Below are 15,445 nucleotides of genomic sequence, written 5' to 3'. Positions count from 1 at the left end.
GAAACTCACGCCCCTTTATTTTTAAATTTGAAAACCTAAGAAACTATTGGGAGTTGAAGTCTTTCATCACACTAAATTGAAAATATTAATATTTGACTTTAGGGCCCAACAAATGAAAATTTTAAAAGGCCCTTATTTTATTACATCATAAATCTAAACACAAATCTTGTGAATTTTTGTCATTGCATTGCATTTCTAAGTACCACTTTTAAACACGAGGCCAAATATCTCAAGCTTGAATCAATAGCGACATGGGCTTTAAAATTATTATTTTTTCTTCTACCCCCAAAAAGGCTCAAAAGTGAAATGCCAAGATCCTGTCCAAGTGCAGTATATTCTATGCCAGGATATAACTATTCTTTTTCCTGTCTATAGTTGCTAGAAAATTCAAATTAATTCACATCGTATCGACATATATATAACAAGACTCTGCACCTAAACAGACCTTAATTCAGACATCTGCTTGCAAGAGCCGTTTTGCCACATAGATCTTGCCTTTGTACACTATATACCAGAGAAAAGCACTTCCTCCTGAAAAAAAGAAAGAAAAAAAAATAGTTGTTGTAAATATATCTTATAAATATTTCTTATGTGTGTTGACCAAGAAATCTCCCTAAAACCCTAGCTTCCTACTTGTATAAATAGAGGCCTTTGGCCCTCATATTGAATACGCCTGAATACATATTCTCTTCTCTATTCTCTCTAATTTATAACAATAGTAAAAATAATTGCACAATCACATGTAAGGCCTAGAACTAAAAATGATTCGAGGGGAGCTCAAATCGAAAATTTCCAGCGACAGGAGTGACGAAAATGAAAATTTTCAAAAAAATACTAAATATAAGGTGGAAGGAAGAAAAAAATGGTAGGGGGTGCTGGAGCTCCCCCCAGAACCCCGTGGATCGTCCCATGCCAATGTGTACATATAAACTTCGTTAATTTCTCGCCTCAGGCCTCCAATTTTCTTGATCCAGCCCTAAGGATACCACGAGTGAGACCGGGGATACTAGAAAACTTACTTGGAAAATTTTACCGAGCATTTTCAGCCCACGAGCACGTCGCCTCAGAAAATCCTTGGAAGCACTGTGATCTCTGAGAACCTGATGTATAGCTTTAAAAAGGTCAAGACAAGAAAGGAATCCACAAAGTGAGTTGGAATGTGATTCGAGCATACGACGAGGCAAGACTTACAGCTTGGCATACGCGAGATAAGGTCATCTCGATATCTACCACGTTCATTTGCCAGAAAGAAACAAAGATGGCGTCCTTTATATTTTCGGCTGTTTTCAGCGTGTTCTCGTTCTTCACCTGCTCCTCGTTGCACTTCTTCCATTCCTCCCGTAGATGGATGTAGGCGATGGCAGCTGAAACGAAGAGAAGGGAACGAGGCTAGGAACTCATTCTATACATTTGAAATGAACAGAATGTGTGAAACTTGAAGCTGATGTGTATTGACACCTTGAGCTGCTGCAGACTGTGTGTTTCTCGTGTGTCGTTTATCCCGCACCCATTCTGCTAGAAACGGGACCTTCATGTAGCGCTTCCCTTTCCCGATTTCTTTTGCTGCTTGCCTTCTGTAGATGTATCCAATAGTATGCAACAGCACCTTGCCAAAAGCTAAAAAACAGCATTTCCCTAAATGAGTGAACAACATAATTGTCCAATTTTGCTGAGAAAAATCGATTTCATAATTGCTAATATGCAGCTAATAGATGTGAATAATCATTTTTCATCGAATAAAACATGTTCATATAATTAAAAAAAACATATATACCGGCTTGACAAAGACGTTTGGACTCCAACTTTGCAGATTCCACAAAAGCATCTCTTTGGCCTTTGATGTATGGTTCGAGGCGATCTATCAGAAGCTTTATGAGTTTCTCTTCCCTCTCCTCTTGCATTGTCTTTAATGTGAAGAGACGAACAAAGGCTCAGGCCAAGCATCCACACGAAAAATCATTGCACGAATTTACAAAAAAAAGAAGCAAACCTTCATTATCTTCTCAAGTTTGGGTTTTTGAACCTCAGGGGGTATGTCCGGATCAAATTCAGGAGGCGGTGATGAAAGCAATCTAAGCTGCCCGACATAGTTCTCAAAAATCTCATTCCCAAACATCATCCCAAATAGAACTGTAGGTTCAACCATCGAGTCCCTAAAGCAAAAAACAAAAAATTAAGACTAACTGATTTCATGTTTAATTAGTAAAGGAAGAGCAAAAGCAAGAAACCTAGCTGCAACTTCAAGATAGACTATATCATTTTAACGAGCATTTGAGTGAAATACTTACATAACATAACGATGGTAGGCGATATAACGCTCTAGCATAAGTTGGTTGTAAGGTTCATTTAATCATTTCTGCCTCGATAAATTTCATGGTTTCATAAAAGCCATAGCTATGTTTACGGTAAGTTATGATTTTCAAGAATATTTACATTGTATTTGTACTCCATCATCTCTGTCACAAGTTAGCTAGACCGCAAACAAGGAATCTTAGAAAGAGTTTCGGTTACAACACAAAAGCTGCAAAGACATCGTCCTTCGATAAAATTCAAATAAGAGACTTACTTCATCACTCCATCTTTCCCACATCTATCATATGCTTCACGTTGCACAGGGTTGCTCAGTATCTGATAAGCCTCTCCCAGTGCCTATTTAGAGGAAACATAACTATGAACAATATGATTCAAAGCAACAAACGAGAAGTTGGAAGAGTCGAGAATAGCTCATGCATCTAGCATCCAATCCAAGACATACTATCCCATAACAGAAGAGAAAAATCAAGAAACTCATGAATGCTTGTGGACATGATTTTATTTAAAAATCCCAAATCAAAAACTCATATTACAGGGAACGGACTTTAGATAACAGAAACAGCAAACATGAATACGAAGAAGAAACACACTCTTACTGAAACTGACATTGCATACATATTTGGGATTTTTTTTATAACTCGGATTGGCTAGTTGAAACTCAAACTAATTCCTAATGCCGGATACTATCCGTAGCTTTTGGAAGTAAGCCAAATTTGGGTTGCAGCTTCAGACAACTAAACGTATATCTATAAACGAAAAAGGCCACTTTTCTTACATTGAAATCTTGGGCTGCAGCTTCAGGATCTCCATGATCTTTATCAGGATGTACATTTCTTGCCTAAGAATCCAAGTATACTCAGAAATCGAAACAAACTCCAAAAATTTCAATAAACAATGTTATATAAAAACAGATACTGCTCAAACTATATATTAGAACTGAAGAAGTGACATTTGAAAACAAGAATGCAATATCTAATATGCAATCTACTGCAAGCATATACATCCTAATAGAACTGAAGAATAGTGACATTTGAAAACAAGAATGCAATATCTAATATGAAATCTACTGCAAGCATATACATCCTAATAGAACTGAAGAATAGTGACATTTGAAAACAAGAATGCAATATCTAATATGCAATCTACTGCAAGCATATACATACATTAGGATGTTTGGAATGTGTCATACTAATCATATTATTTAGAAAAGGAACATTGTCGTGGTCACTCTATTTGTGTATATGCATCTGAATCGGACAATTAATCAAATCTTGAAATAGAAAAAATAATTTGAGTAAAAAAAAAATGAAGCTGACACTGAATCCAGTCACTTTTAAGAAAGCTTTCAAAATCTTTAACCCCTCTTACCTAAAACATGCACCATACAACTGTCATAAATCAAAAAATAAGGCTAGATAAATATAAATATAAATATATATATATATATATATATATATTATACATATAAAATTTAATAATTTAATTGTAGGGAAACCTTTTGGTAGTAAGCCTTGCTGATCTCTGCATCAGAGGCATCAACTCCAACTCCCAACTTTTCATAATACTCTTTGTCCACAGCCATGTTCTCCATTTAACTATCAAAACTAGTAAATAATAATTAAAAATAATAGTAATCTCAATTCTTTGTCGCAGAAAACTAAAAAAATGTAGAGTATATATGATATATAAACCACACACTCTGCTATTTAACTTCTTATTTTTCCAGCTAATTTAAAGCAACTAATAAATAATTAAAAAATAATATTTATCCCAGAAATCCAAAAACTATAGGGTATATATGACTTTTTCTAGCTAATTTAAAGCGCGTTGAGAGGGGAAGGGAGACTTTTCTGTCCCTTCAGATAATGCGGTTCTATAAGAAAAGGGAAAGAAAAAAGAAAAAAACTCATAAAAATTTTAACTACAAACCACTCAACTTTTACACATGTATTGATAAATGCAGAGAATTTGAAGCAGGGCATCAATGGCAGATGAGGATTTAGGAGAAGAAAAACAACGTAAAAATAGAGAGAGAAACCTCACGAGGTATGACATTGAAACGGAGAAAATCAGTTGAATTTTGAGGCCTCGAAATTCGATTGTTGAGGTAAAACTCTTTGGATGAATCAAGATCTGATTTTTCGTGGCGTTTGACGATGATCTAGGCTGCTGTTTCTGTGCCTCAAGACTGACCGTTGAAATAAATTACTTATATATATATATGACTTACCGCGTAACAACCAACGACCAACTTCATGATATGTATATACATATATAAATATCTCAATTTCAACTTAAAAGGAAAAACACAGTTTTTGTGTGTGTTTTTTTTCTTGTCCGTACTGCACTGATTTATATTTATTTTTTAGTACAGCTAAATACACATAATATATGTATATATAATGCCCTTTAAAATTTATTACTTAATTTAAAATATTGTTATTACTTAATTACCCTTAATTTATTTTAGAAAATTTCTAAAGATTTTTTTTCTCTGTACTACAACAATTTAGGAAACAAATTAATTCATATGGCCACTAATCAAGATCCTATCTACCTAGATGTGGAGCATTTTTTATTTTTGGTAGTGTAATGGCTGGCTACTACATAATAAATTAATAATACTAGATTTTATGGAACTCAAAATCATGACTTTACAATTGCAGTAGCTCGGGAAATATATCTGTTACATGTTGTATAATTTCTATACGTAAATATAGGAACTCTTCGTAAAATAGGAGCAATATTTTAACATTTCGTTACATGAGAGATTGCAATTTGCACACCTTATGAATTCGGAAAAATAATTTTTTTGTTTTTTTTTTGTTTCATATGATTTATCAGTCATGTTATAATAATTGGGGTGTTATAATTATCAATCACTTAGAAGTAATACAAAACAATTACAGAATAAATAAAATACTGTATAGATTTTCGTCATAGTCATTTGATAAGGCACGTAGTATAAAGAGTCAAGTAACAGGTCCATGTCGCCAGCTAATATTTTATTTTAATAATTTTATTGAAATTTAGAAGATATATGTGATGGGGTCTAATATTTTTTGTCGTTATTTGGAAAGGAAAAACTGCAGTCACTTGCTAAGCACTCAAAGCCAAAGCCCAAACGCATATATTCTCTCTATTTTTCTAAAGGAAAATATTCTTATTACAGCTGGATGGCAGTATACACTACTCACGTGTTTAGAATTAATAAATATCATCACTTATTTTTGGAACTGAAATTGTCACATGTTCAAATGCATAAAAAATCTTGCAACATACGACGTAAAATACAGTAAAGAACAAAACATCAAAAAGATCATCTAATTCGGTGATAGAATATTTATATATGGGGCCTTATCGGGAAAAAACGTTCCACTATCTAAAATTAAGTTACTGAATGACTTACAATAAAACTCGATCTTTCATAACTTATATAATTTCTCAAAACCTCACCAACGATGGAATATTATAAATTAAAAATGGCTAACTTTCTAATATGAACTACAATGACCACCAACTAATCCCTTACAACGAGATTCTCCAATTGCATAGAGAAAAATACAAAACACGAATACTATTGCTCAAGAACATGAAAGAGAAATAACACCGTATCGTGCTCACAATGCAAAAGTATATCTAATATATAACTCACTAAATTATGCTAGGACTCAAGAGAATAAAAACTGGTGACACCATCTTCTTTATTCTATTCGCTTATATAAAAGTCCAGCTTGATAAGAACTCAATTTGGATCATCTTGACGAATTAGTTTGATAATTATCATACATCAAAAAAGTGTTCAGTCGCATGCTGCTTGATTAAATCCATGAGCGCCATACAATAGTTATACTTTAAATAGGAGTCTTGTACTTATCCGTAAGAATATAACTTTTGAGGAACGTGTGCAAATATACATTCTTAGGAGTCTCTAACATAAACATATATACTTCTTAGGAGTCTCTAACATAAACATATATACTAGTATCTCTTATTTAAAATATACATGCGCAAATGAAAAAGATACTCATTCGTCTCACAAAAATATGAACTTTTTGTCATTTTGGGTCGTCTCATAAAAATATGAACATTTATATTTTTGCACATTACCTCACCACAATCTTTCTACGTTTTATCTCTACTTTTTATGAAGTGGAACTCATTTTCTACTTACAATACATTTTTATCTAATACTCCCCCCGTCCACGAAAGAACTTCCTATCTTTCCTTTTTGGGTTGTCCACAAAAGAACTTCCTACCTATTTTTGGACTATACCCCACCACTTATAATAACTCATAATAACTCTTACTTTCACTTTTTCACAGCTCCCAATATTAATTATAATACTTTTTCACCACTCTCAATACACTCAACAACTTTTTCTCCACTTTAAATACACTCAATAATATTTTTCTTAAAACGTGTGCCACTCCCTCCTAGGAAGTTCTTTCGTGGACGGAGGGAGTATTTCTTAATACATGTGTCACTTACAAATACTCATGTTTTTGTGAAACGGACGAGTAGATGTTTCTATTGGAATAAGGGGAGAAAACCAAGTTTTACTAAAGCAATCTAATTAAAATTAGGAAACTTTGCGGGTAAATCTGGTTGCAAGTAAAAATTTGATATTTTTATTTTAGAATTTATATTATAAGGGAATAGAAAATGAAAGGTAAAAATTCGGGAAGATATTAAAAGAACGTGAATGATGATGGGCTTTCAATGGGCTAAACTTTGACCCATAGTTTTACAAAAGTGCAAGTGTAGTGAAATAGGGTTTCGTCGGCCCAATTTTTTGAAATCAATTTTTAATTAATTTATAGAAAGCAGGATGACTACATTAATTTTTAATTTTGCAATAATATGCTTGCTTATTTTTTTGTAATATATATTTAATTTCATGATATAATATAATTATATCCTGTATCTCAAAAAGAAATTACGATAAATAAACCATGAGATAAATATATATATATATATATATATATATATATATATTAGTATTTATTTACGAACTAAATGACATACTAGCTTCCAAAAGTACAAGATATATGACGTAAAATAGCTACTTGATTCTTTAATGCGTATATACGGTGGAAATGGTGTGTAAAGATAATGAATTATGCTTCAAATAAATTGTGAAATGTTCATGGATTTATTTAGAAATTAATATATATATGCTAATGAAAACTCTATATTAGCTGTCTCTCTTTCTCACATACACACATAGATTTTAAAACTCAATTAACATCGGTTAGACAACTAGGGTTTGAGCATTCGGTTTCAATTCAATTTTTTGCTAAAATCAAATTAAATCAAATCAAACCGAATTAATCGAATAAACCGAAATATATTATTAAATATACAATACAATTTTTGATTTTGTTCGATTTTTGCAGAACCAAACCGAATCGAACCAAAAAACTAAATTCTTCTAAAAAATAAAATCGAATCAAATTGAAAATTGAAAAAATCGAATCATATTTTAATATTTTAATTTGGATCGATTCGATTATTAAATTTCGATTATCTTGCTCATCCTCGTATAGTCATATGCAACCATGTTTTTTCGATGACTAAAAATGGGCTGGTGTCGGCTCAATACAGATTGATATGTGGGCCAAGCTTTCTTGAACAAATTTAGATTCAGGCCATGATAATATATTCGGGCCTAATTTAGATTTGATATGTGGCCTAACTTTCTTCAACAAATTTAGATTTGTGATTTAGGATTATTGATATTCTAAGCAATATATAGTTACTAACAGTTAACCTAATTTCCTTAATAAATCTAAACGACATACCTCTCACGTGTTGTGAAAGCGTTAGATTGTATTCACAGAATTCATTTTACTCTGTAATAAAAAATAGTAATTGTGAATTCAAGGGAATAGCCATTAAAAACTTCTGCCAAATCTACGTAAGAATAAACTAGCCATTAATATGAAAAAAGATGAAAGATAATCACTCTTATCTTTTCATTCTTTAATTCACGACTAAAAATAGATTTAGTTACACAGTGCGTTTAAATAAGGCAATTTACAGCCAAATGTATTATTAATAGTGGATCGCCTATTCATTGAGCAATTCATAACTATAAACCTATTATTAACTATTTAACTGTGAATTAAGGGCACAACAGTAATTTAAGCTTAAAATAATTATTTTTTAAAAATGATTTAAGTCTAAGTCTTTAAATTATGAAAATGACTATTTTGATATATCAACTATTAAAAATATACTCCGAAGCAAGTTGCAATTGTTTGATGGGTTGCGTACGCACACACAAAACAAATGTATAGAAAAATATTCTCTTACTTTTATGCTCTAAAATCACGCGACAAATAAAGCGCTTCTCATGGGCCTACAACATTTCTAAATCAAAGTAGATTTCTAAAATATGAATAATGATTTGAAGTGAGAGAATCATTACGGTATATGTATTAAATTATTAATTATTTGTTTGTGGTTTTAGCAATGCAAGTTGGTTTTTACTCGAAATTATGTAAAACCAATTTTTTTATACTATCCATTTTTGAAAAAAACATTACATACAAAGTGCTGTTTGGCTAACATTTTTAATGATGCCAAGAAATTTGTGAACAAAACAATTCTAAAGTTTTTTCCGTTGATAATTATTATTATAATTATTATCAATTTTGGGGCTAAGAAAATGTTAATTAGCATCATCAATATGCCTTCCATATTTGCTAGTGTGTGTTGTGCGTGCTTTTCTATCTTATTTATTAGAACTATAGCTATATAGTGATTTGAATGATTAATTGCTTGTGGTTTAGAATTAAACAGAACCTGATTCTCCAGTTATGTCAGTTTAGCAACAAAAGTTAGGATTAATATTCCCTTAAATTCTTTTGTTTCCATTTATGAACAAGCCAAACATTTTGAGTAGCAATAATGATTTTGAGACACCTAAGTGTCTAGACACCTAGGTGTTAACCGGGTTTTTTGTGATTTTTTAATTGAACCGGTTTTTTGTTAATTGATGATTTTACTAAAGTATCCAACCTAATTTTACTCTATTTTTTTCCGGTTGTTTTCCAGCTTTTTCGTTTTTAATTGTTTCCTTAATTATAGGTTTTGTTGTTACCTTATTTATCTATTATTTATTTTCAAAAATTTTATAAATCATATAATAATTCGAATTTATGAGTTTTAATTGCAGATTTTTTTTATTTATTTGTTTCAAGATTTTATTATTTAGTTTTCGAAATTAATTTTGTTTTTCGAAATTAATATTTATTTGTTTCAAATTTTTAGTATTATTTATTTTTCGGATTTGTTTTTTTTTTTGCAATTGATATTTTTTCGAAATTAATATTTATTATTATTTTTCGAAAATTATGTTATTTTTATTTATTTTCACTAATTTAGAGATTATCCTAAAATAATCCTAGATTTGATTCCACTAATTTAGAGATTTTAATTTCTCCAAATAATAATCTCAGATTTGATTCCACTAATTTAGGGATTCTCCTAAAATAATCCTAGATTTGTTTTCATTTATATATTTTTTTTCGAATATTAAAAAAAAACATTTCGAAAATGATTTAAAAAACAAAGAACCAAAATAACAAGAAAAAGGTGTTTCATTTATAAATTTTTATCAAATATTTTAAAAAAAAATCGTTTTCATTTATATAATTTTTTTGAATATTTAAAAAAATTCGTTTTCATTTGTATAATTTTTTCGAATATTTAAAAAAAAAATCGAAAATGATTTAAAAAACAAAGAACCAAAATAACAAGAAAAAGGTGTTTCATTTATAAATTTGTTTCAATTTTTTTTTTTAAAATCGTTTTCATTTATATAATTTTTTCGAATTAAAAAAAAAAAGAAATAACAAGAAAAAAGGATGCTTGAGGGGATTTGAACCTGAGACCTCAATAATATGTGAGTGATACTTTGCCACCTTCTCCGATAGTGGCAACCGCATTACTCAACCGTCAGAAATAATAATAAACTAAATCATACAAAGGGGCATTGTTCGAAAGAATAAATAACATATAATTTACTAAACGTGATATAATAATTATAAACTGAATCATACAAAGGTTATATTTGTCTTTTACTATTTACTTAATTAAACCTAGATGATTAGTTAGTCGTGTGTTAATAATTCCTTTATTATTTACAAGTATTAATCGTACTTAATTATTAGTGGAGAAAAATTAAAAAATCACCATTTTTGAAAAAAATAAATAATAGAATTTTCAAGAAAAATAGTACATGTGGAAAACAATCTACAATTATTTTTAAGAGAATCCTAAAATAAATGTAAAAAAATGAATAAAATATAGTCGAAAAATATAAATAATATAAATTTTGGAACATATAATATGTGTGGAAACAAATTTAATTGTTTTGTTGGAGAATCCTCATATTAAAGGAAAAAAATAAAAATAATACTCCATCCGTCTCACAAAAACATGAACATTTTGTTATTTTGGGGTGTCTCACAAAAACATGAACATTTTCATTTTTATACATTATTTCCTTATTTTTTATCCCTCCTTTTCATACTTATTCACAAAAAAACCATCATGGCCCACCACTACTTTTCCTCAATTAACTTATTACTCTCAAAACACTTTATAAAGTAGGACCCATTTTCCATTCACAATAATATTTAACTAACATTTCTTAAGACCCGTGCCACTTCCATTTGTTCATGTTTTTGTGAGACGGAAGGAGTAATACAATTTTCGAAAAAATAAAATAAAATTACAGAAGAAAAAATAACAAAAAGAATTAAAATCGAATATAATACTAAAAAACGGATAAGATCATTTTGGAAATGATATTCTAATGGAAACAAATCAAAAAGATTAAAACAATTTTCGGAAGAAAAAAAAAATTGGCTGAAAATAGAACCCTCAACAATCGAACAAATTTAAAAGAAAACATAGTCAATTCATAAATTTTCGAAAAAAATAAAATAAAATTCGAAAAACAAATGGTATAAATTTAAAAAAAAAATATTTTCGAAATTTTTTTTATTTTCTGAACAATAAAAAAATAATATATGCAAAAATAATTACTATAGGATTATGTTTACAACAATTCATAATTTCATCGAAAAAAAATAAATCTCAGAAATAAATAAATAAATAATAATTTGAAAAAAATAATAAAATTTTCATTTTTCAGAAAAAAACAATTTTCGAATAAACAAAAAAATAGGGAAAAAAACTAAAATACTAAATAAATAGGATAAGATTAGAAGTAGTTGAGGAATTTAAAAAATGATATTTTAATATAAAAATAACAAAATTCGAAAAAAAACAATTAAAATAATATATATTTTTCAAGAAAAAAAATTTGGCAAAAAAAAACGGCAAACAATACTGAAAAAAACAAAAATACAAAAAAAATTAGAGTAGATTATAAATATTTGAGAAATATAAGGAAATGATATTTTAGTAAAACCATAAATTAGCAAAAAACCGGTTCAATCAAAAATCCACATAAAAATCGGTTAAAACCTAAAAATCACTACTCTTTGAGTAGATATGGCCATGCGTGGTGTAAATTATAGCAAAAAAAATGAATTATTCTTTGCGTGTTATTCGCCTTCAAGTTTTGTTTTATTTTCTTTTATTGCTATAAAAGAAAAGAAAAAAAAAAGGAAAAATAAAAGCTGACATTTCACTTCATTGGAATTGAATGGAGTTGTAGCAGATCTTTTTCAGAACAAAAATTAACTAAGCAAAATGCTTCATTCTTGCTTTTTGTACTTGAATTGAATATAAAGCTGAAGAGATTGTAATATTTGTGATGAAATATATGTGAAAACTTTATGGTGTATGACACTAACAAAGTATCCGTTGCAAGTTTTCTAACGGGGGAAGAAAATGTACGTATAGAACTATAGAAGACAAATTTTTCAACGGAAAACTACATTTTATTTTTTTAAAATAATGATATCAAAGTATGCTTTTCGTTATGTGGAGAGAATATATTCTACTGCCCACAATTTACCTACCTATGTCATTCTTAACTTAGCTATTCTAAAATTATTTATTATAAAAATAAAAAAAAAATTATACAATGAACTATAATTAATATTTATCACTAAAAATTAGTTTTAAAAAAAAACATATACCCTGACTTTGAATGAATTAACGCGGATAATTAATTATTAATTCAACTAAATATTAAAATATAATTATGAAACCCTAATTGGATGAATAAATCTTAGTTAATTATCTTAAAATTATACTGAAACATAATAATTAAAATTGAAAAAGGTCAAAAATCTAATAAAATGAAATTAATTAATACGATTGAATACAATAAACTATGTGGAGATAATATATTCTACTATCCAAAAACACTGATGGGATCCTTAGTCCCATAATTTATTTTATTCTACCATATGCCATTCTTAATCTCGCTATTTTATAATTAATTGTTATAAAAATTAAAAATATTATGCAATGAACTATAATTAATATTTATCACTAAAAATAAAAATTTCAAAAAATTCCACACCCTAACTTTAAATTAATTAACTCAGATAATTAATTATTAATTCAAATAAATATTAAATAGTAAAAAAAAAAAACGGCCTAAACTGTACCTCGAAAACCTAATAATTTAGGCAAAGAATAAAAAAACAACAACTATAATAATTTAGGCCCAAGAGATCAGCTGGTGGAATAGTATTATAATTGCGATTATTATAAGCCCGCTTCAAAAAGTTACCGCCACTCTACTGACTATTCCACTTCATTTCTCATTTTTCGTATTATAAAATGTAAAAACAATATATTTTTTTGAATTAATGTGAAAACAATAATTAGTCAATGGATAAAACGCCATTAGTACTCTCTCGTCTCACTAGTTCTTTTATAGAGTCAAAATAGCACAGGATCCGCCCCCCAAATCCTATCTAAATTTGACCTATTTATTTTTTATATGTAAATTATTATTTTTATTTATTAATATCATCACTTTTGTTAAGAATAAATGTAACTTTTGTAATTCTCACTTTTAATTATAAGAATTGTTACTTTTGTTTGAACATTATGATTTTATTAATGTAGAATAATTGTCGCTTCTCTGTATAAAAATTGTTGCTTTATATAACAGATCATAAGTTAAAGATTTGAATCGAATTTTAACTGATCCAACCCATGCATATTGTGGGTCCCCACATATGCAAGTGTTTGTGAAATAATTTTAGGTACATAAAACTGAAAAGTATTGGCTAGCCACATGCTATGTACCCTATAATCTTAATTACTATTATTATCATTAATTAAAAAAGAAAACTCACAAACGAAGAGCACCACTAACTTAATTTACACGACGGTTTGCTATCTCAATTCCCTTTCAATTTATAATAAAACATCATCGTAGAATATTATATAGAACATAGATATATTATTAATTAATAGCTGTCCGTATTTAATAGGTTTGAAATGCTGAAAGTCTAGGGTGAGAATAGAATAAACCGAAAGGGCTTCATAATGGAAGTGTTTTCTTCTAATCAAAGCTTTGTTTAATTTACTCTATTATAATAATTGCAACTTAGAATTTTCAGACATTATTTGTGATGATAATCAAATGAAATTTGGTCTAGCCTGTGGTGATGCCGTGGATTGTTCCATGAGACTTGGAATCCATTTAATTTTTCTGATTAATCAACTTTATAGGTGGAATTAAAAATATTAATTATAATAGATAAAGTGGAATTAGATTATTTAAAATGCGATAGTTTAAGGCCTTGATCTTTACACACACAAGAAAATGAAACTTTATAATTATGGATTGATGGTTCCTATTCAACGTAGAATGAGGTATTACATAAAAAATTAGACAAAGGGAAAACATGTTTAGTCACCTTTTTGTATATTAATGTTTGATTTATTTCTAAAAAAATAATAATAATAATCATGAAAAAGGTGAAAGTTACATTAACATACATTAGTGGTTGGTTTTCTAATCATAAAAAACACTTTTTAAGGCTTGTTTGATTGGAGTATTTGTACACGGCTCGTTACTTTGGCTCAATTGATTTACTTTTATGATTTATTTATTTTTGAATTTTTTTTATTATTAATTATCACTGAATGCGATCATAAAAATAAGTAAATCAATCCATCACATGTATACTTCAATCACTACTCAACAAGAAGGGATTAATTAAATCAGATCTCACAAAAATCACTCCATTTGGCAACTCGTTTATTTTTTATTTTTTATTTTAAATAAAATAAATAATAAACTGGGCTGACCAATTTTGGAGATTCCTCGTGTACAAGAAATCAAGAATATTATGTTATCTGAATTAGTAGGCCCAAATCTAAAAATTCATCAAACATCAATACTACTTTATGGGAAATTGAATTTCCTTTGTACTAATCGAGTGTAGAGTAAATGTCACAGCCCTTATAATTCTTTTTTTCTTCCTTTATCTACAACTACAATCACTTTTTACTCTTTAGGAAAATGAAGCTGTTGCCCAATTTCTGATTTCCATCTTTATTTCCCCCAATATTCCTAACTTTTGAATTGCCCCCACTATTTTTGCAATTTTAGGCTCATGGCCGAATTATTTTCTGTTTAATGTCCTAACATTAATTGTCACGCCATTTTGACTTAGCTGGATGGTTTCTAGTAGTAGAAATAAGTTGTCATGTGGCATGCGATAAACACGACTTTAACTTTGCTCTACCTTTCTTTCTTGTCTTTGTCTACCCTTTCTTCAATCTTCACTTCTTATTTATTTATTTATATTTTTACATAGTTTAGATTCCAGATGACTATAAAATCACTGCGTGCTTGCTACTGGCTAGCTACCTCATTTTTTTGCAAGGAATAACTACTACTACTACTTATGAAAATAGAAGTCAGAGACACATTAAAATATGCTTAAAATAGTATAATCGTGCATGCATGTGTATTTTTGTTGCTTTAAATAGCTCGACTGGTGCACGAAATTACTTAAAGAAAATTTATTGTCACATCGATGATGGTCCGAAATTTGAGTATTAATAGGGATGGGTTTTGGAGGAATAATCCCTAGTGTAGCAATTAATTAAAAGCTAGTAAATTTAGTTCATAAATATACATAATAATGCATCTTTATACACTCTACTCGTCCA

General features: G+C 29.0%; 1 protein-coding gene across 8 annotated transcripts; it reads right to left on the bottom strand.

Annotated features, from left to right (window-relative positions):
• Nucleotides 1–235: 235 nt before the first annotated feature.
• Nucleotides 236–4,645, bottom strand: LOC131005404 (chaperone protein dnaJ 10-like). Of its 8 annotated transcripts, XM_057932379.1 has the most exons (10): nucleotides 4,357–4,538; nucleotides 3,809–3,917; nucleotides 3,089–3,151; nucleotides 2,567–2,649; nucleotides 1,991–2,153; nucleotides 1,775–1,904; nucleotides 1,459–1,617; nucleotides 1,192–1,364; nucleotides 1,020–1,100; nucleotides 236–531 (listed from the first exon to the last, which is right to left on the bottom strand). In XM_057932379.1, exons 2-10 carry the CDS (start codon nucleotides 3,902–3,904, stop codon nucleotides 505–507), a joined length of 975 nt encoding a protein of 324 aa, XP_057788362.1. In that variant the 5' UTR covers nucleotides 3,905–3,917; nucleotides 4,357–4,538; the 3' UTR covers nucleotides 236–504. The 8 variants fall into 8 exon arrangements, with proteins under 8 accessions (XP_057788362.1, XP_057788367.1, XP_057788360.1 ...); XM_057932384.1 differs by lacking the exon at nucleotides 3,809–3,917 and having other exon boundaries at nucleotides 4,357–4,645; XM_057932377.1 differs by having other exon boundaries at nucleotides 236–1,100; nucleotides 4,352–4,541.
• Nucleotides 4,646–15,445: the final 10,800 nt, after the last annotated feature.

This window comes from Salvia miltiorrhiza, chromosome 1 (assembly GCF_028751815.1).
Source record: "Salvia miltiorrhiza cultivar Shanhuang (shh) chromosome 1, IMPLAD_Smil_shh, whole genome shotgun sequence".
Taxonomy (NCBI): domain Eukaryota; kingdom Viridiplantae; phylum Streptophyta; class Magnoliopsida; order Lamiales; family Lamiaceae; genus Salvia; species Salvia miltiorrhiza.
The sequence above is the reverse complement of the archived record's forward strand: the minus strand, read 5'-3'. Positions and strand labels throughout refer to the sequence as shown.

Bases quoted from the DNA above. Each gene is read 5' to 3' on its own strand.
- LOC131005404 (XM_057932377.1), bottom strand. From the start codon at position 3,904: ATGGAGAACATGGCTGTGGACAAAGAGTATTATGAAAAGTTGGGAGTT. The intron at 2,650-3,088 runs GTAAGAAAAGTG...TCCTCTAAATAG, and splicing joins CTGCAGCCCAAGATTTCAAT to GCACTGGGAGAGGCTTATCA. The intron at 1,905-1,990 runs GTTTGCTTCTTT...TTCACATTAAAG, and splicing joins AACTTGAGAAGATAATGAAG to ACAATGCAAGAGGAGAGGGA.